The 22474-nt window shown below is 41.7% G+C and overlaps 1 protein-coding gene across 1 annotated transcript; it reads right to left on the reverse strand.

The window, feature by feature from the left end:
- Positions 1 to 4102: 4102 nt before the first annotated feature.
- On the reverse strand, positions 4103 to 19671 carry LOC138962881 (papilin-like). The gene is made up of 11 exons (XM_070334848.1): positions 19572 to 19671; positions 17823 to 17882; positions 15286 to 15340; positions 12213 to 12394; positions 11270 to 11333; positions 10629 to 10804; positions 9933 to 9999; positions 8814 to 8995; positions 5845 to 5929; positions 5163 to 5314; positions 4103 to 4441 (listed from the first exon to the last, which is right to left on the reverse strand). Exons 1-11 carry the CDS (start codon positions 19599 to 19601, stop codon positions 4277 to 4279), a joined length of 1218 nt encoding a protein of 405 aa, XP_070190949.1. The 5' UTR covers positions 19602 to 19671; the 3' UTR covers positions 4103 to 4276.
- Positions 19672 to 22474: the final 2803 nt, after the last annotated feature.

The raw sequence follows: 22474 nt of genomic DNA on the forward strand, positions 1-22474 counted from the left end.
CTACTTGCCAAATTTGTTTTATTTTTCGAAAAAATTAACAGAAAATCCAATATTTAGATTATTTGTTTGAAATTTGGTATGGACACAGTTGAATGCACACACAGTTCATTTGCATCTTCAAATCAATCAGTCAATCAATACGATTGGGTGCCGAGGCTGTCAAGTCAGTAGGGGGTGTGACTGCCTTGAGCAGCAACAACTGCCCGGCACCTTCTGGGCATGGACTGGATCAGATGCCGGATATCTTGCTGTGGGATGGTGTCCCACTCCTCCTGAAGTGCCTGCAATAGATCGCGGTGATTTGCCGGCGCTTCTTCTCGCCTGCGCACACGTCTGTCCAATTCATCCCAGAGGTGTTCTATCGGGTTCATGTCTGGCGACATGGATGGCCAGGGAAGCGGTGAGGAACTGGGTGGTGAGTCGTGCTGTGTGCGGGCGAGCGTTGTCCTGCTGGAATATGGCATCCTGGTCAGCCAGAAGAGGAAGGGCGTGTGGGCGCAGAATTTCCTCCACGTATCGCTGGGCAGTTATGCGCCCTTGGACGTGCACCAGGGTGCTCCTTCCAGCGGTATTGATCGCCCCCCACACCATGACGCCTCCACCACCATGAACGGGTGCCTCATCCACACAGTTGGGCGCGTAACGTTCGTTTACTCTCCGGTAGACCCTCCTCCGACCATCATGTCGCTGGAGCAGGAAGTAGGACTCGTCGCTGAACCACACGTGTCTCCAGTGATTCCGGACGGTCCAGCGAAGGTGCTGGTTGCCCCACTGCACTCGGTTCTGGCGATGGCGGCGGGTGAGGACAGCTCCTCTGTGAGGTCTGCGAGCTCTCAAACCAGCTTCATGCAGGCGGTTCCGCACGGTCTGGTCCGATAATCGGTGTGGCCCGGGGAGAGCCTGGACAGAAGATGAGGCCGACAGGAAACGATTCCGGAGGTGGCGGAGCCGTATGAAGCGGTCGTGAGCAGCAGTTGTCGCCCTTGGTCTTCCCGCTCGTGGCAAGTCAGCAACGGAGCCAGTGGCTTGAAACCTGACCCACAGTCTACTGATGGTGCTCTGGGACACGTGGAAGTGCCTGGCGATTGCACTTTGACTTTGGCCTGCTTGTAAACGACCCAATGCAATTTGGCGGTCTTCTCTGCTCAATCGGGCCATCTTTCGTCGCTGAATTGTCGTCTGATTTCTTTGTGGCGAACAATCCGCTTTTATGGGTTTTGGAAGACATGGTGAGAGCTCAATATTCCCCGAGTTTCACGAGATTACACTGAAGCATGACGAGTGGTCTTGCCAAATGAGCAATTTTGACATTGTAGCCACTGATAACGCATGCGTCACGTGCAGAGCTCACTTGTGGCAATGGACGAAAGGTCGACGACCAGATAAACATTTTCTGCAGTTTGGTGGCTATCCTTGTAGCCATATAACTAAATTAACCAAATATTACAAGCTATGCGTTTCTTTTTTTGAACAGTATATATAGCTCAGTTGGTAGCGCGCTGGATTTGTATTCAGTTGGCCGCTGTCAGCGCGAGTTCGATCCCAGGTTCGGCGGAAATTTATTTCACAGAGTCAACTTTGTGTGCAGACTCTCTTCGGTGTCCGAACCTCCCCCCGTGTATACTACATTGGGTGTGCACGTTAAAGATCCCACGATTGACAAAAGGGTCTTTCCTGGCAAAATTGCTTAGGCACAGTTAATAATTGTCTACCATACCCGTGTGACTTGGAATAAGGCCGTGAAAGGTAAATATGCGCCGACATGGCTGCAATCTACTGGCCGTATAAAATTTCATCTCACACGGCATCACTGCAGAGCGCCTAGAACTGTACCCACGGAATATGCGCGATATAAGACTCATTGATTGATTGATTGATTGCCGAAGGTGACGTTTTCAAATGAAGTGGCACCCCCCGCGGGTTAGGGAGAGTCCCATGTTGGTTGGGACGATAAAGAATTTACCCGATGCTCCCCAGCATGTCGTAAGAGGCGACTAACGGATTTTGTTTCTCCTTTTACCCTTGTTAGGTGTTTCTTGTATAGAATATAGTCAATTTTTGTAAAGATTTTAGTTAAGCAGTATGTAAGAAATATTAAGTCCTTTGTACTGGAAATTTGCATTCTCCCAGAAAGGTAATATATTGTACTACGTTGCAAGCCCCTGGAGCAAATTTTTGATTAGTGCTTTTGTGAACAAGAAACAATTGACAAGTGGCTCTATCCCATCTCCCCCCTTCCCCCGTCGCGATATAACCTTCGTGGTTGAAAACGACGTTAAACACCAAATAAAGAAAGAAAGAAATGACGTGGCCTTCATATTTTTGTCATTCTCGTGACTTGGTTTCTTTACTGATATTTTCAACACTGTTTGTCAATAAGCGATGTCCGTCGCGATATAACCTTGAATGGTTGAAAACGACGTTAAACACCAAATAAAGAAAGAAAGAAATGACGTGGCCTTCATATTTTTGTCATTCTCGTGACTTGGTTTCTTTACTGATATTTTCAACACTGTTTGTCAATAAGCGATGTTCAAAACTAACTCTTAATGGAAGGGCGCTGGTTCTGTGCGACGCTTAGTTTTCGAGATAGGTGTGACTGACGAAGAACAGGACGTCACATTCCAAATTAATAAGCACGACTATGTTGCAGGTGGAAGCCGCTGAGATTGCATTTCTTCGGGAGGTTTCCGCAAAAATAGATATTACACGATTTGCGCGAAACAGTTGAGAAACAGACGATCTCTGAGATCTCTGTTCGTCTCGTGATAACGTTATTTTGTATAATAACGATTCACTTGCAAACTAAAGTATACAATTTGGTGTGTCAGTGGTAAATGTAAATAGAAATGTGTAATACAGACAAAGCAAACAAATAAACGTGTTTTTCTCGTGAAAAATGTTGCGTTGTGCGGGTGTTTGGGTGGCCACGTGATGTACACAAAGCAAAGTGCGGGACGGACTCTGCTCTGTGCTGTAACACTGGCAAGTTCAAAACACGAGAAAAACGATTTCGTTATGCGGGCAGCCACGGGGGATGTATGTATTTTTCAAATGGTTGTAAAATAAGTCTTGTATTTATCACCGTACTCAGGCCCTGTTCGTTTTTTCGTCACACCTGAACCCGTTATTTCTTGTGAGCGACGCAGCATTGTCTGTCAGTATGTCCAAGCATTGCGCCTCACTTTAGTCGATCAGTTAAAACGAGCAATCGGCAGCGAAAAACTGACTCCCATGTGTATGTTACTCAGTGCCTGCACGATATGATGCCTTTTTCTTTCCAAAATCTGCACATCGGAGCCACGATTTACTGGCGATGGCCTGCAGTTATCGCTGAGCACGCGTGTTTCCGAAACTCCCCTTGCAAAACTCATGTGACCTCAGGCAAAACACCTTGTCGGCGATCACTGCGGGCAAGCGATCATAACGGCAACAATTCGTAAACTCCGATGTGTTTATTTTCAAGCAAATTGGAGTCACAAAGATTGGGCACTTCATAACATACACATCGAAGTCAGTTATTTGCTGCGATTGCTGGTATCAACTGGTCGACTACGTGTTATTGTTTGACTCACAAAAGCAGGGCGAAATATGACTGTCCCACAACGACTGACAATCCTGACAGAGTTATTTCCGGTAGACGTCTATTTGGAATAGAGGAGCACAGGAAGTGTACCGTGATGTGTTGAGTTGCAGTAAATACAAGCTGTTTTTTACCTTTTATTCTGGGCTTGTATTTGATATGGATATAATTTGAAGAGTGTGCATTTATAAGTGTGTGTGTGTGTGTGTGTGTGTGTGTGTGTGTGTGTGTGTGTGTGTGTGTGTGTGTGAGAGTGTGTGAGGGCATGTTACGGTGTGTATGTGGGCGAGTGCACACGATCGAACACAAGCACACACACTCACACACGTACATAGAACCGCACGCACACACACCAACACAGGAACAAACACTGAACGCACACGCACGCGTGGACGCAGATATACTCACGCACACGGGGATAAACACATATTTTGCAATCACAACAGATAAGAGGGAGAGAGAGAAAAAGAGAGAGGACGAAAACAACTCCAATATCAGAATCAAAAACAAAAGCAACAGCACTGTGCGTCACCTTTACTTTGGTAGTCAATGGTACAATAACACAGCCGGACAACTTTTTTCGAATAAAATCTCAAATTAAGGTTACAGTTCAGCGCATGTCAGCTTACGTCATCAATATCGTATGACGTCATCGGTACATGCGTAGTACGTCATTGATGTATGATTACCACGTCAGTCAAAGACGGGTACCTGACACTTCCTTCCACACGAAGTACGACAGCATGACTGACCCTGTGGGCACACTGGCAGGTTTTTGCCCGCACGTTTCGAACACTCGTTCTTCTTCGCGCAAGTCACGTCTTTAGCTTGCGCGGGGCATTTCGCTTTACGACATGCCTGAAACCAGAGAGAAAAACTATTAAAAATGGCGTCGGGGGACGGGGGTGGGGGAGGGGGGGATAACTTAGCATGGTCTGATGTGACCGATGCAATTCAGAAATGAGATCTTCCATTCAGTGCACGCCTTTTAGTAGTGATGAAATTTTCTTTTCTTCATCTCTTATTTACAAGAATCCTTCGTTGCTGCCCTAGATGACAACGGACAGTAAGTAAAGTACGTATATACGAGAACTATAGGCCTTTTTGTGGTGACACTCGTAGTACATTAAATTTTGTCTACATCGTTTCTTCACTATAAACACACGCATTATAGCAGTGATAGTAACTTCGTCTACATTTCTTCTTGGCCATAAGCTCAAGCCTTTCAAACAGTGATAGTAAATTTGTGTTTATCTGTTCTATATTATAACTACAGGCCTGTTTGCAGTAAAAAGTAATTTTGTATTAATATTGTCTTTACTATAAGCACATAACTTTTTACAACGATAGTAATTAAAGTTGTATTTATCCTTAAATTTCATCACTATAAAAACAGAACTATTTACAACGATAGCAACTAAAGTTGTATTTATCTTTAAAATTTCATCACTATAAAAACAGAACCATTTACAACGATAGTAACTAAAGTTGTATTGATCTTTTCATCACTATAAGAACCCAACTATTTACAAACATAGTAACTAAAGTTGTATTCTTTTTTCATCACTAAAGAACATGCCTTCTTGCAGAGTTTCTTGGTGGTGAAGCGGTTGTCGTTGCCCCCACATCCGCCATATACAAACTCCTTGCACGTCCTGCTGTTTGTATCGTAGTACCAACTGGGGAAGTACGCCTTACACAGGCCCGGCTGCTTCGCCTGATAGCACTTGTCTGAATATTTTGAAAAATCACAAAAATCACCCAAAAAAGAACGCACGCACACACACACACACGCACACGCACGCACGCACGCACGCACACACACACACACACACACACACACACACACACACACACACACACACACACACACACACACACACACACACACACACCAGCACAGATACACAAACACATGGTATTTCTTTTACCAGTCCGACTGAGATGTGAACCGATTGATGTTGGTTGAGACACCTTTATTCTTTTTTACATTTCGTCAAGTTTTGACCAATTGATTTAACATAGACGGGGAATCGAGACGAGGGTGGCGGTGTGTATGTGTAGAGAGATTCAGAGAAAACTACTGGAACGATCTTTATGAAACTTAACATTAGAGTTCCTGCAAAAAATATCCCCAGACGATTATTGTTAAAAAAATAAACTTTGATGACGTCATATCCGGCTGATTTTGTGGAAGTGGAGGCGGCACTGTGACACCCTAATTTTTGTAATCAAATTGTCACACAGATACACACACTTACGGACAACACAGGTGGGTATTGCAGGACAGGGCGCTCTGACACAGAGCACTTGATTCATCACGCACTCATAGCCAGGTTTGCAGTCCTGGAAAAAAAACCCAGTTATTTTACTTCTCAGAGCATACACAATGAAAAGAAAAAAATAACAACATCATTTTCAATCATCTAGAATACTTATACCCCCCTTTTAAGACCTCCACAGATCTGAGAAAATCAGGTCTTAAAAAGGAGGGAGTCTTAAAATGGGGGTACTGTTACAGAGGTTATGAACAGAAAGTCTGAGAAAACAAGGTCTTAAAAAGGAGGGGGGGAATCTTAAAATGGGGGTACTGTTACAGAGGTTATGAACAGAAAGTCTGAGAAAACAAGGTCTTAAAAAAGGAGGGAGTCTTAAAATGGGGGTAATTTTACAGAGGTTATGAACAGAAAGTCTGAGAAAACAAGGTCTTAAAAAAGGAGGGAATCTGAAAATGGGGGTACTGTTACAGAGGTTATGAACAGAAAGTCTGAGAAAACAAGGTCTTAAAAAAGGAGGGAGTCTTAAAATGGGGGTAATTTTACAGAGGTTATGAACAGAAAGTCTGAGAAAACAGGGTCTTAAAAAATGAGGGAGTCTTAAAAGGGGGTTCCACTGTAGATCGCTAATTCAAGGCGACACCCGACGTTTCTTTTTTGTCTGTGGTCGTGAAAATCTTTGAGATCGAGCCGATAGAGGCGCATCCAGCAGTGCGGACGTCATGGGAAACTCCCGGTGAAGACTTCGTGCAGCATCAACAGCAAGTACTGGATCCACACTGACTCACTGGATAGACATTTTGATCCTCGATGCATTTTCCAAGTTTCTAGTGGACATTAGTTTGACTGTGTCTTGTGCGTCTCCGTAAGTCGTCGCTTATCATTCTCTTGATACAAAATAAGATCTAAAAGAAAGTAAAAGTTATCTCCCCTATTGCATTGCAATTTATTTAGATGAGGATATGAGTTTTAACAGAACATATAACAAAACTGGCATTAATGAACGGATCATAACTAAATGTAAAAAGCAGTAATGAACAAAATTAAATAGATTTTTTTAATATCTTGATTTAGGAACGTTAGCCGTTCTGGTGTCTACACATAGTAGTCAAAGCAATTCGTCGCTCACCTACACTTTGGCCACACGGTCCGTATGTTAAGTGAGGGCCCCAAAGGGTTTAAAATCGTGATCGTGATTGGCGTTTTTTGACCTTTCTGTGACCGTGATTGCCAAAATTTCCATTTCTGTGATCGTGATGGGACTTTGCCCGTGATCCGTGATGACAAAAAAATCAAGTCTCGTGATCGTGATCGTCATTTGTTTTCGTGATCGTGATGGGCATTATTGCAAAGCATTTTATTTTCAACGTACATTTTTCACATCTGTATCACTCTATGATCCTCTATTCGTCAAGGTGTTTTCGATCGTGACAGCAGTTTAGGTGCTGGTCCGTTACTGTTTAACAACGACAGCAGTTTAGGTGCTGGTCCGTTACTGTTTAACAACGACAGCAGTTTAGGTGCTGGTCCATCACTGTTTAACAACGACAGCAGTTTAGGTGCTGGTCCATCACTGTTTAACAACGACAGCAGTTTAGGTGCTGGTCCATCACTGTTTAACAACGACAGCAGTTTAGGTGCTGGTCCGTCACTGTTTAACAACGACAGCAGTTTAGGTGCTGGTCCGTTACTGTTTAACAACGACAGCAGTTTAGGTGCTGGTCCATCACTGTTTAACAACGACAGCAGTTTAGGTGCTGGTCCGTTACTGTTTAACAACGACAGCAGTTTAGGTGCTGATCCGTTACTGTTTAACAACGACAGCAGTTTAGGTGCTGGTCCATCACTGTTTAACAACGACAGCAGTTTAGGTGCTGGTCCGTCACTGTTTAACAACGACAGCAGTTTAGGTGCTGGTCCATCACTGTTTAACAACGACAGCAGTTTAGGTGCTGGTCCGTCACTGTTTAACAACGACAGCAGTTTAGGTGTTGGTCCGTTACTGTTTAACAACGACAGCAGTTTAGGTGCTGGTCCATCACTGTTTAACAACGACAGCAGTTTAGGTGCTGGTCCGTTACTGTTTAACAACGACAGCAGTTTAGGTGCTGGTCCGTTACTGTTTAACAACGACAGCAGTTTAGGTGCTGGTCCATCACTGTTTAACAACGACAGCAGTTTAGGTGCTGGTCCATCACTGTTTAACAACGACAGCAGTTTAGGTGCTGGTCCGTTACTGTTTAACAACGACAGCAGTTTAGGTGCTGGTCCATCACTGTTTAACAACGACAGCAGTTTAGGTGCTGGTCCATCACTGTTTAACAACGACAGCAGTTTAGGTGCTGGTCCATCACTGTTTAACAACGACAGCAGTTTAGGTGCTGGTCCGTCACTGTTTAACAACGACAGCAGTTTAGGTGCTGGTCCGTTACTGTTTAAGAGCGACAGCAGTTTAGGTGCTGGTCCATCACTGTTTAACAACGACAGCAGTTTAGGTGCTGGTCCGTTACTGTTTAACAACGACAGCAGTTTAGGTGCTGGTCCATCACTGTTTAACAACGACAGCAGTTTAGGTGCTGGTCCGTTACTGTTTAACAACGACAGCAGTTTAGGTGCTGGTCCATCACTGTTTAACAACGACAGCATTTTAGGTGCTGGTCCATCACTGTTTAACAACGACAGCAGTTTAGGTGCTGGTCCATCACTGTTTAACAACGACAGCATTATAGGTGCTGGTGTCCGTTACTGTTTAACAACCGAAAGGTCAAGGACATTTCACAATCATGCACACACAGCAAGCATGGAAACGTGGTTTTTGTTTAAAATGTCATTAGCTTTCAGGAACATTTCGTTACAGAAAAAGAAATCAAACCAGCCTAGTTACCAATTGGCTCATCAAAGGCAGAACATGTCTTTCAGAAAAATGCAATCAAAAAAATGTCGCTAACGCTCACCTTATCGTCACAGGACGGGGGTTTGGGCGGCTCATAGCATTTTCCACAGCCGTTGCAGCCCTTGCAGCATTTCTTGCTTCCGTCGCAGTCCGCGTCACTGTCACAGTAGCCGTCAGCTGTGCACGTGGGCTTCGTGAGACTAGCGATCAGAGGACACGCCATCACGGGGCAGTCGCCGGGCTCTGGTGGTGGGAGAATTACAAACAGCACAGTTTAGCATCATCATCATCATCATCATCATCATCATCATCATCATCATCATCATCATCATCGTCATCATCATCATCATCATCATCATCATCATGACTTTGCGAAAATTCCAATGCCGGGAAATTCAGGTGCTTCATACCAGTAAAAACCTAGAAGCTATTAAGAGTCGCGCTACCCAGGTGTTTGCGTAATCAACCATCTGCACTTCTGGAAAAATGACTGAGATGTGTTACCACCACAGCGGTGACACGGGGTGATACTAGGGCTGGTATGTACGAGAGAAACCAAACGGTCCAAAAGGCCGGGCTGACACACTATTGCAAAACTCACAACTTACTTAAAAGAAAAACTCATATTGTAACACTTTGTTGGATTTCACCTAAAGGGCCACTCCGCCTCGTGAAAACAGCTTGGCTCACCGTCTCAGATCTGGCCAGGCTGTTACATGGGGTAAGATCATCACCTCCACTTGGTCTCATACCAAAAAGGAACGGCTTGGCTGCTCTCTGACTCTGTGCACACTGGTATTGTTTTCCTAAAGAAATCATTTATTGCCAGGCATTGGTCCCTTTTTCGGAAATTATTTCATCAAAAAATCAACAATCAATGGGATAAGACCATCACAGCAAGCAGTCACGTTGATTTTGGGTATTTGACCCAGTGGAGGGATGGTCTTATCCCATGTAAAAGCCTGGCAAGCCCTGAGGCGGTGAGGCGAATTATTTTCACGAGGCGGTGAGGCGAACTATTTTCACGAGGCGGATTGGACCTTAAAGAAAGTGCCCATGGTCTGTTTATGTATCTGCGCAAATTAGGCACAATTCCTGCGTTGATGTGTAAGTAGCTTGCGCACGAACGCGGATAACAGTTTGATGTGTAACCAGTATCTGACAAAGGAGGATAACTTACTGACTGTGTCGTTGACACACTTGGCTCCCGTCGGTGTCTCCACACATTTCGTTCCCTTGATACATAACTACACACACACACACACACACACACACACACACACACACACACACACACACACACACACACACACACACACACACACACACACACACACATGGCATCAAATTATGTGACAGGTAAGCATATGGACAGATACAAGTATTATGTGCAATTATTAGTAAATCAGAAAATAGATATACTACCCATCATACGATATATATGCAGATTCATTGGTAAAAAAACCCTGTTGTGCTCATGCAGGCCGTTTTCAGGAAAGTAATCAATTTCAGTTTGATCACCTATGATGTCTAACAATGACGCTATGGCATGAATAACGGATATTGGTGCGATTTCTCTCAGAAGCCACAAAATAATGGTGTTTTTTTTAACCCGTTTTAAGCGGGTCATGAGACCCCCAAAAAGCCGGTATATTTCAGTAACTCCCCGGCATACCCCCTCTCGTCAGTGCCGCGGCAGCACAACCAACATTGAGGTTGAAAGACTTGACGCAGCGTTGACAGCCGCACTGGTTGCAGCTCTTGTGACTGCTGTCCTTGCAGTCTGTGTCCATATAACACCCCCCCCCCCCTTCCGCCCCTTTACAACCCCCTCCTCCCCCATCCCCAGTACTTCCATTCGATCACTGTTCAGTACCGTGGCAGCACATCCAACGTTGAGGTTGAAAGCTTTGACGCAGCGTTTACAGCCGCACTGGTTGCAGCACTTGTGACCGCTGTCTTTGCAGTCCGTGTCCACGTCACAGGTGTCCAGGCATTTCGTGGTCCCGTTGACACGTACAGCGCACAGGACCAAGGGGCACGTTCCTGGACCTGGAGGGTAAGGCAAGGTAAGGTAAGGTAAGGTAAGGTAAAGTAAAGCAAAGGGAGGGGAGGTAAGGTAAGACATGGTAAGGTAAGGTTTGGGGAAGGGAAGGGAAGGGAAGGGAAGGGAAGGGAAAATGCAGAGTGGCTGTTTTTAGCCGAGTTAAAATGACACCGGTGTCAGCGATATCATCTCTAGCTGTGCACGATCCGCAGAACCAAAGACGATTACTTCACGAACTGCATTCATCGAACTGTTCTTTTGAGTAAGGTTTTACTTTTTGGACCAACACTCATGTATCATTGCTTTCAGATGTCAGGATTACTTTGAGAGCCTGGCTTGTAGAGTAACCGGACGGGTAAAGAAATTCGTCAAATCCCTCAGCCCCCCCCCCCCCCTCCCACCCCCACCCCCTCCCCACACCCCGCACACCTCAACCTATATGATATGCGTGTGCTAATCATTATGCTCACGTGTGACGGGCTCGCAGCGGCCGCCAGTGACATGGTCCACACACACGTGACCAGCAGAACATTTCTGCAACACAGTCAAACAGAGAGGCCAACATTGTGAGGTGAAGTCACAACTAGATCCACGTACTTCAGTACGGGTGCAATCAACCGTGAAGTATAGCGCACACAGAGAGGCCAACATTGTGAGTTAGAGTCACAACTAGATCCACGTATTATTCAACCGTGAGGCATAGCGCCCATAGGACGCAATGTCTTCACATTCAGAAGTCGATGACGTCTTTCAGCTCATTTGAGATTCTCTGCGTCTGCTACTTTTTTTTCAAAAAACATCACACGTGCTTCTGTGTGTGTGTCTAATAATCGACACAAGGCAATCAGACCACCATGAATTTGCAGCTGCAATAATTGATTCGGCTTGGATGCATTCTACGAATTAGATCTTGATATGACGTAGTTACTACTTTCAGGATACGTAAAAAAGAAAAACATCATTGAACTTGATTGCACATTTGATCTGACTAAATATTTCAAGGTTAATGCGATGGCTGTGTCTGTCACACTATGGAAAGCCGTTTGGCTCATAACCATTACACGTGTAATAAATCATAAATACACGTGTAATAAATGATTAATACACGTGTAATTTATCTTTTTTCTTATGCTATGGAATAGCATAATGATTAAATACACGTGTAATAAATATTTCATACACGTGTAAGAAATTATTAAATACACGTGTAATAAATATTTCATGCACGTGTAAGAAATGTTTATTACGCGTGTATTCAATCATTTCGTACACGTGTATGACATTTTTATTACACGTGTATTTATCATTAATTACACGTGTATTACTTATTTATTACACGTGTACTAATCATTGTTTACACGTGTAATGGTTATGAGCCAAACGGCTTCCCATAGTCACACGGACATCACTGACCATCATCATGCAGGAGGTGACCACGGGTTTCATGGTGGTGACGTCATCCGTGACGGGGTCCAGGCACACGTGACCACAGCCGTTAGAGCAACACTTCTCGTCACCGGAGCATGACGCGTCGCTGCTGCACGCTTCAAGGCAAATTCCAAACGTGCCCTTCTTCGTTGCAGGGCACTTGCCAGCTACACGTGGAAAAGTTGCATGACAATTAAAGTAAACACATCACTGACTGGAGAATGCTCGTACAGCAACGCATATAAAGTGCTGTAAAAGTAGACACTTTTTTTTTACCATAAGATTTAGTTTTTAAGATGATTGTCCAAGGGATTGGTTTGAATGGTTGTTCCTTTTTTATGTCCCTATCTGTTTCGGATGTTTTCATATGGAAGACATGCAGTAACAGTAAGCGAGAGCATTGTGGAATCAATCTCCGTGCAACTAAGATAAAACAAGCATTGTATGGACAGGGGACCGTCATTTCTTCTTGGAATGCTGCACTTGGTTATGATACGCGTATTGTGATGATGTTAGACTCAACCAGAGTTTACCATAGAGTATTTAATTTTATATTTAGGCGCAGTGACAAATGACAAATGACAAATGACAAATTCTTTATTAACGAGGGTAATGGCATAAGAAAACAGGTGCTTTTTTACATCCAGCCCTCGCCCATGGGAGGGTTTAATTAAAACCCCTTCACTGCCACAGTATAACAGCATGTTGGTATTGCTGTGTGCCAGGGCAAAATGTCGCTTTCTTCGGTAGGTTCACTAATCTGTTCACTGCTCGATCATTTATTGAGATATCTCTTAGATCTTTGGCATGTGTTTTGCTTATACCCTTGGCTATTATAGGATGACATGATCATTGGACTTTGTTTGTGATTGTTATAGTAAAAATTAATATAATGACCATTTTGTCAAAAATTACAGTTTCCGGACTTACACACACACACACACACACATTGCAGCACGTAAAACCACACAAAACACTGCTAAAACTGGTGTCAAACATCAGGTACTCACATTACAGCCCATAAAAGTATTCTTCTGTGTGGTAATCCATAAATCACTTCTTGTAGAGCTTTCAGAACACTGTATCGCTTGAAAACAGGTCTACGAGTTGAGGTCCGACTTTCGGCCGCCATTGTGAATGGCGGCTGAATGCTATAGTCGGTTCTACATTTTCTAACACAGTTTTCAACACGTGGTAGTAACTTATCCGAACGGTCTATGGGAAAGAACTGTGTTTAGAACCCCTACAAGTACTTGGACAGTGGTTACCTCCCATTTAGTTTTCAGAAATGTCCTGAAATGTTGTTGACACAAATCCCACGTACGAGATACGGTTATGGGCGTACGACAAACCAAAAATGACCACGTATTACATACGGGGTGGGCAGTGAAGGGGACTTAATCTAATCATAATACGTTTTAAAAATGTTGGAATGTTAATTAAAGAAGTAATAAAAAAAAACGACGAACAAGCAAACGATTAATAGACTAAGCAAACAAACAAAAATATACATACAAACGAACATGACATATTAATGTCAAAGGCATAATGAAAACTGTTTCAAGCAAGCAAAAACGTGTGCAACTTCGAGGGAAGAAAAATTCCATGAACTTAGGAATCAATGGAACAACTACGTTGCAAGTAATAACAATGTAGCATCATTACATAAGTCTTGTTATGAAATTAATTAGGTACATTTATCTACTGAAACGTGTAAAAGGTAAAAATAAGGCAACAATATAAACATGTTCAGGCTAAGTGAGAACGAAATGTGCCATGTATAAGGAATGAGAAATATCTGTCTTTAAAAGTCTTGGCATTGACGGAATGTCTGAGACCGATTGGAAGTGAATTCCAAAGATTAGTCCCCGAAAAGAGTAGGCTGGACTTAAAAAGATCTATACGAGGCCGAGGAGCATACATTTTTGTTGGGTCTCTCAAATTGTGGAAAGTGAATTGAGAAGAAAGAGGTGCAGGCGCTCTTCCAATTATGAGTTTATGCATCAAAACGCCTTTATTGTACATGAGTCTTGATTTAGGAGGAAGGATGTTTAAAAGTTTATAGTCTTCGTTGGAAACCGAGACTTGTAATAAAATAACTTTGATTGCTCTTTTATGTAAACTAAATAAAGGTTTCAGAGTTTTTGCACTCGCACAATCCCATAAGTGTTGACGCATAATCAATGATTGATTGAATGTGAGCGTTAAAAAAAAGTTGCCTGCCATGCCTGTTCAAGAAGTGTTTTATTCTGGACAACAAATAAAGCCTCTTGGAAAGTACTTTACAAACTCCTGTAACGTGATCAGTCCACGATTTGTTTGTTTGTTTGTTTGTTGCTTAACGTCCAGCCGACTACGCAGAGCCATATCAGGACGAGGAAGGGGGGGATGAAGGGGGCCACTTGTCAAGCGATTCCTGTTTACAAATGCACTAACCCATTACTTGTGTCCCAGCAGGCTTTAGTAAAACTAAATTAATACCTACTGGAAGATTACCAGTTTCCAGTATGTTAAAATAGGCTTAACCTATCTACTGCTGGACTTACATCAGAACACTAACAGATTAAACTATACATGAATCGCGAGACAAGCGGCAAGAGAAGAGATTTTTGGAAAAAATACAGGTGAATGAGCAAGAAGGCAGAAAAAAGAAAAGAATTCATGAAGAAAAAGAGAGCATGACAGGAAAGAGGAACCAAAAATCTACCTAACAGCAAACTAGAAAGCTCCTGCGGTTCCAAAAACAGGAGGGGCTTTTAATTTCATAACCGCAGTGCCCCACTGCGGGATCAGTCCACGATAAGATAATACAAAAGTGCAGTGATATATACCACGTTGCAGTGATACAAAACAAGAGCGTGAATAAATAAAACAAATATTATCGAGAAACTTTGTTACTGATTTACTGAATTCATCCTGTTAATACAAGCAGCATGAGTGCTGACCGCTTTCTTGCACATTCCCCTAATGCATTTCGCGACATGAATGAACTGATGATACGCCGACGAGTGGTGGACGCGGTGAAATTCTTTGAAGGCAGACATACTCAACAACTTACGTTTAACACATTTAGGTCCCGAAGGCGTGTCCTCACAGCCACCAGTGGAACATCTCTGAAACAACAATATCCACCAATCATATAGTCCCTGACATATGCCCTGAAGCGACATATACACCAATCATAACGCCTGATACACTGAACACATGCAACACATCTCCAGCTCTCTGTCTGTCTGTCTGTCTGTCTGTCTGTCTGTCTGTCTATCTGTCTGTCCGTCTTTCTCTCTTGCGCCTTTGCTGTTATTTTTTACGTGTAATTACAGAGCTTTTAATTCATTGTTTCAATGCGTTATTCTATTAAGGACTTTGGGAAATTACAGCAAAACTTGTCACATAATTAGTCATCGTTCCGATAAACAAGCTAACTGTGATGGTGTAACGGATCTACGGTGAACACGATGGCCACAACGCATTAACAGCAAGGTACAGCAAATTCAAAACAAAACCAGAAACAAACGGACAGAACGAAAGAGAGATAGCAACGAAACCAGGAAGAAAGAACGTAGCACAGATCTAAAGAAAGAACGAAGCAAAGATCTAAAGAAAGAACGTAGCAAAGATCTAAAGAAAGAACGAAGCAAAGATCTAAAGAAAGAACGTAGCAAAGATCTAAAGAAAGAACGTAGCAAAGATCTAAAGAAAGAACGTAGCAAAGATCTAAAGAAAGAACGTAGCAAAGATCTAAAGAAAGAACGTAGCAAAGATCTAAAGAAAGAACGTAGCAAAGATCTAAAGAAAGAACGAAGCAAAGATCTAAAGAAAGAACGTAGCAAAGATCTAAAGAAAGAACGTAGCAAAGATCTAAAGAAAGAACGAAGCAAAGATCTAAAGAAAGAACGTAGCAAAGATCTAAAGAAAGAACGTAGCAAAGATCTAAAGAAAGAACGTAGCAAAGATCTAAAGAAAGAACGAAGCAAAGATCTAAAGAAAGAACGTAGCAAAGATCTAAAGAAAGAACGTAGCAAAGATCTAAAGAAAGAACGAAGCAAAGATCTAAAGAAAGAACGTAGCAAAGATCTAAAGAAAGAACGTAGCAAAGATCTAAAGAAAGAACGAAGCAAAGATCTAAAGAAAGAACGTAGCAAAGATCTAAAGAAAGAACGTAGCAAAGATCTAAAGAAAGAACGTAGCAAAGATCTAAAGAAAGAACGAAGCAAGGATCTAAAGAAAGAACTTAGCAAAGATCTAAAGAAAGAACGTAGCAAAGATCTAAAGAAAGAACGTAGCAAAGATCTAAAGAAAGAACGTAGCAAAGATCTAAAGAAAGAACGTAGCAAAGATCTAAAGAAAAAACGTAGCAAAGATCTAAAGAAAGAACGTAGCAAAGATCTAAAGAAAGAACGTAGCAAAGATCTAAAGAAAGAACGTAGCAAAGATCTAAAGAAAGAACGTAGCAAAGATCTAAAGAAAGAACGTAGCAAAGATCTAAAGAAAAAACGAAGCAAAGATCTAAAGAAAGAACGTAGCAAAGATCTAAAGAAAGAACGAAGCAAAGATCTAAAGAAAGAACGAAGCAAAGATCTAAAGAAAGAATGTAGCAAAGATCTAAAGAAAGAACGAAGCAAAGATCTAAAGAAAGAACGAAGCAAAGATCTAAAGAAAGAATGTAGCAAAGATCTAAAGAAAGAACGAAGCAAAGATCTAAAGAAAGAACGAAGCAAAGATCTAAAGAAAGAACGAAGCAAAGATCTAAAGAAAGAACGTAGCAAAGATCTAAAGAAAGAACGAAGCAAAGATCTAAAGAAAGAACGTAGCAAAGATCTAAAGAAAGAACGTAGCAAAGATCTAAAGAAAGAACGTAGCAAAGATCTAAAGAAAGAACGAAGCAAAGATCTAAAGAAAGAACGAAGCAAAGATCTAAAGAAAGAACGTAGCAAAGATCTAAAGAAAGAACGCAGCAAAGATCTAAAGAAAGAACGTAGCAAAGATCTAAAGAAAAAACGAAGCAAAGATCTAAAGAAAGAACGAAGCAAAGATCTAAAGAAAGAACGTAGCAAAGATCTAAAGAAAGAACGTAGCAAAGATCTAAAGAAAGAACGTAGCAAAGATCTAAAGAAAGAACGAAGCAAAGATCTAAAGAAAGAACGTAGCAAAGATCTAAAGAAAGAACGTAGCAAAGATCTAAAGAAAGAACGAAGCAAAGATCTAAAGAAAGAACGTAGCAAAGATCTAAAGAAAGAACGTAGCAAAGATCTAAAGAAAGAACGTAGCAAAGATCTAAAGAAAGAACGTAGCAAAGATCTAAAGAAAGAACGTAGCAAAGATCTAAAGAAAGAACGTAGCAAAGATCTAAAGAAAGAACGTAGTAAAGATCTAAAGAAGAACGAAAAGGAAGAGTGACAAAAAGTAAACGTTTCCTGGTCTTTGTTGTCATTTGGAGTATTTAAAGAGTGCGTGTGTGTGTGTCGCGCGTGCGTGAGTGTGGGTTTGTGTGTGAGTCAGTGTCGCGCTCGTGTGTGTGTGTGTGTGTGTGTGTGTGTGTGTGTGTGTGTGTGTGTGTGTGCGCTGGCATGCGTTTGTCTGTTGTAAACTTACCATATTGGCACACGTGACTGTTGAAATCGTGTCGACCGTCCCTGAGTGGGCCACGCCCACCTGAAATGTACAGAGAATTATCTCCCTCAGGATAATCAGGCGTTTAGACATGTCTTTTCAGTGAGAAGGATCCAAAATGCCCCCTTCAGTACATTTGAAACCAGAACCTAGAGATTTCGTGGCCAATGTCCTAATACATTCACTGTACTATAGGCTACAGATTGAGATAATTGTGAAATTATTTTATGTTGTTTTGTGGGCAGCATATTTTCTTTACCTGTATCCTTCTATTGCTCAGAAGTGAATACAACTATTTATTTGATAGCTGTTTGTAACTGCACAGAGTTTTGGAGAGGCTCACTGACAGTTCTTCTACTTTACTTGTATGAAAGATATCGCAGCCATCACATCAGTCGCACAAATGTCGTGTAGCACGGTGGCGCATGGCGTAAACTTATTATGGGGGCCCCCATTCTATACGGATAGTTTCAAGGTTGACTATGGGCAGCGCCATTTTGTTGTGAAATACGTCATCAGTTTGTGTACACAGGAAGTTGTGACATCCGTCACCCTATGGGAGGTGTGAAGGCAACATTGTTCATCAGTAGAAAGTTGTGAAATCCGTCACTCTATGGGAGGGGTGAAGGCAAAATTGGTCATCACTGAGTTTGTGTAACACAGGAAGTTGTGAAATACGTCACTCTATGGGAGGGGTGACGGCAAAATTGTTCAACAAAAACATCATAGGCCGAACTGTGCAGGGTTAACCGCAACAAACTCAAACCAGTCATACTACTCTGCATTTGAGTGACTTATATGCCAACATTTTTATGTCTTATTTTCAGCACAGGTGTAGGAAAAATCATGAACCAAAATGTTATTTATTTTCAAATTTAACATTTGTTTTACAAATTTGACCATGGTCTTTCAAACATACAGTGACATTAAACATTGTTATGTTAAAAAAAAAGAAGAAAAAGAAAAGCTTTTGTGCACAAATCAGAAAATACATTGTACATTTTACCTACAGGCCAAACAAGAGATCCAAGCAAGTTGCACTGATCTAAAAATATATTTTAAGATCAATGGCAAGTTGTCAAAAACAGGCGCTTGCATTTGGATGTGTCCAATGATAGTAGGTTTGGTTGTGATCAATCAGAATAATGTAGGAATAAAAATGTATGACAGTTTGGTATGATGACATGTAATTCACATATGCTGAAATATAAAATCATACATCATATAATATTAATATGGCTGTTGCCATGACCATGAACCCCAAGAAAGGTTTAATGTTATGTAAATCCAAATACCAAAATCAAGCACCTATTAATCTGGTCTATGACGTCATCAAAGATATTTATCAAAACTTGACTAAATGTAAAAAGAAAGAAAGAAAAAAAAACTAAGAAACAAACAAAAACAAAAACAGAGACAAAACAGCAAACACAAAACAAACATTAAAACAAACAACCGAATACGCAAGCAAACAATCGAGAAATCGAACGAATGAACGAATGAATGAACTAACAAACGAACGAACGAACGAACGAACGAAAGAACGATGGAACGAACGCACGGACGAAGCAAGGAACGAAGGAACGAACGAACAAAACATTCCATGAACGAACGCAAGAACGAACGAACGCACGAACAAACGAACGAACCAACCTACCAACCAACCAACCAACCAACCAACCAACCAACTTTCCCCCGAAATAAAATAAAAAGCACAACTGTTACACTCACCAGGGCGAGAGCTAGAAGTGTGACGAACATGGCGACAGTTGTGTCTGATGACAGTGATTGATCCACGCTGCTTATATTCCCACACGGCTGGCGCTTTCACTTGGTGACCGTTATAAACACTCTAATAATCACACAAAAAATGAAGAAAACAACAATGTTACTCTCTTATTAATTTTTGAACATTGCTTTTTCTTTTCTTTACGTCTTTCTGATCTCGTATTGATGTGTCCATTAAATGAAAGACTGTATCATATATAATATATTCTCGAGAGAGAAAGAGAGAGAGAGAGAGAGAGAGAGAGAGAGAGAGAGAGAGAGAGAGAGAGACACACACACACACACGCACACATACACACATCCACACACACACACACACATACACACACACACACATACACACACACACACACATACACACACACACACACACACACACACACACACACACACACACACACACGCACACACACATACACGTGCTCACTTTTAGGTCCTGATACGGATAATCTCACCAGAATATCACATAATTTCAAACATTTTGAAGGTATACTAATTCCTATTTTCGAACATCGGAGATTGTGAGTACGTCGAAACAGCGCTTATATATCACTCAACGTGCATATTTTTCAGACGGTACGATCACATTTACATTGTCTGATGCCATTTTCCAAAATTGGGGTTATGGTACGTTTTGCAGGTCGGTGCAAAATTGTCTCGATCGTTTTTTTAAATGTGTTAATATATGATCTTGTGGACGCTGATCTTTATTGTGTCAATGTTTTGTTAAAATCGTGCAGTCGATGCAGGAAAAAGGTGTAAATAAATCGAGAAACTGCTCTAGCTGATGTAAGCCTAAAAGCCATGTTCTTTCGCCATTTTCTACCATATCGAATAGACGCGTTACAATAATTCAGACAGAAACAAATCATTCCGCCAAACACAAACCAGGGATCTTTCTACACCACGTACACAAAAGGTCATGTGGTTGTAACTGATTGGTCTAAATTAATTACCCAACGCTTGTTCATAATATTTTTGACATTTAAATTTTTGTTAAAGCCTGTACCATAAAGTCTGTCCGGTAGATTTCTGTAATTTCACAATTGTTTCAACGCTCTCTGAATGGCAAAATACAAGCAAAGTATTAGCGAAACTTGTCGATGTTGGGGTTCAATCGGTGTCATATATGTCTTAAACGTTGAAACTATTGGTGGACATCTGGGAGAAAACGACTGTCATGTCATCGGAAGCTGACAGCGCGAAAGATACAAAACATCTACTCAACTTCTTTACCCCCCCCCCCCCCCCCTCTATTTGCATTTTAACCCAGGATACAAAATATACTAGTCGGAAATAGAAATAGACGTGCATTTAGTGTGCCAAGCAACTGTCAGTAATCCAAAAACAGTTAGGCTGCTATAACGTTCTAAAAATAATTCAGAATCAAAAACAAAGAATTATAGGTTATTAGAAGGTTTAAACATTGACAAAACAAAACCGAATGTAACGTTTTGTTTTGTCAATAATCAAACGTTCAAATAACCTAAAATTCTTGTTTTTGATTCGAGCAACTGTCAATTTAGAAGTGAGCCAAGAAAGTAATCCTTGATATTTTCAATATTATACCATCTTTACTTTATTTCATTTTTCTTTTCGGTCAAGCCACAGCAGGCTGCACAGTGAATATATTTATTGCAACTGCGACATACAACTATTGGATCCGGACGTACTTTCTTTGCCAAAAAATACTGCAATAAAATTGCTTCGCTTTCTTTACTATTAAAATTAGACCACGGTTTTACAGCCTGTGTGTGATTATAAACGTATAACCACGGCTGGGACGCTGTTAATTGAACGCACAACTTACGGTCCACGTGAGATCAATCTCCATTGAGCTGCACTTGTCTCGGTCTTTTAACGACTGCAGTAAAACAGCACGTCCGTCGCGACAGATGTCCAACGTCAAGTCAGTGCTAACAACAGACACGACGCATAATGCGATTGTGACAAAGTAAGCGAACACGAGCGACTTGGCAATTAATAATCAAAGTATCACCTCTGTTCTACTGCTGAGTCCCACATACTGACGTTAACTTTCGTAACAGCTTACTCCCATCAAAGTTAATTAAGTGACCTACTTCATGGTTTTTCTCTTACTTTTCTCCCCATTTCTTTTTGTTTAGTAAATAAAGTTGGACGAGACCTACCTTAACTCATATGGCTCTATCTGACCAGGTACGGATATATCCGCTCAGACTGTTAGCTTCCTGTAACGCCTGCATTCCAGCGTGTTGATACACAGTTACGACACAGTTCCTACAATTCTGAGTGACCTGCTGCAGCACACCTGGTCTCGGCAAAAAAACACCTGGGTTAACATAGCTGGGGTAGAAAGTGTTAAGTCGATGTTTAACTGGAGTTGCCTCATACGTTGTGGATGGAGTAATTACATTAGATGAGACGTATCACATAAACCCTCAGTTTGAACCCTGTGAATGCTTGACAAAAAAACTGTTCATACAACCTAATTGAAATCTTAAAGGCAGAGTAAGCCTCCCGTAAACCATCACAGATACGGTCAGGCTTTTACACACAGTACAAACACCCTTTCATTTAAACACTCACCAATTGAGAACATCCTAGGTGCCCTCCGTAAAGAGCGAACAATTTTCAAAGAATTTATTTTTGCGTGGTTTATCTTACCCCTGAGCCATCGTGAACCCGTGTGATCCAGTTTTCCTTTTTCACAATGCAGTCGTCAGTTAGTCATGAATGCGACTCGATGTGAGCTTATCTACAATAGCACGTTTTTTATGCACGAAACAACGGCTGTGGTTCACAAGAACTCTAGCGATGGCTTTTGACTGTTGAGAGGAACGGCGATTTGCACTGATAAACCTTCG

The sequence above is a fragment of the Littorina saxatilis genome, linkage group LG3 (genome assembly GCF_037325665.1).
Source record: "Littorina saxatilis isolate snail1 linkage group LG3, US_GU_Lsax_2.0, whole genome shotgun sequence".
Taxonomy (NCBI): domain Eukaryota; kingdom Metazoa; phylum Mollusca; class Gastropoda; order Littorinimorpha; family Littorinidae; genus Littorina; species Littorina saxatilis.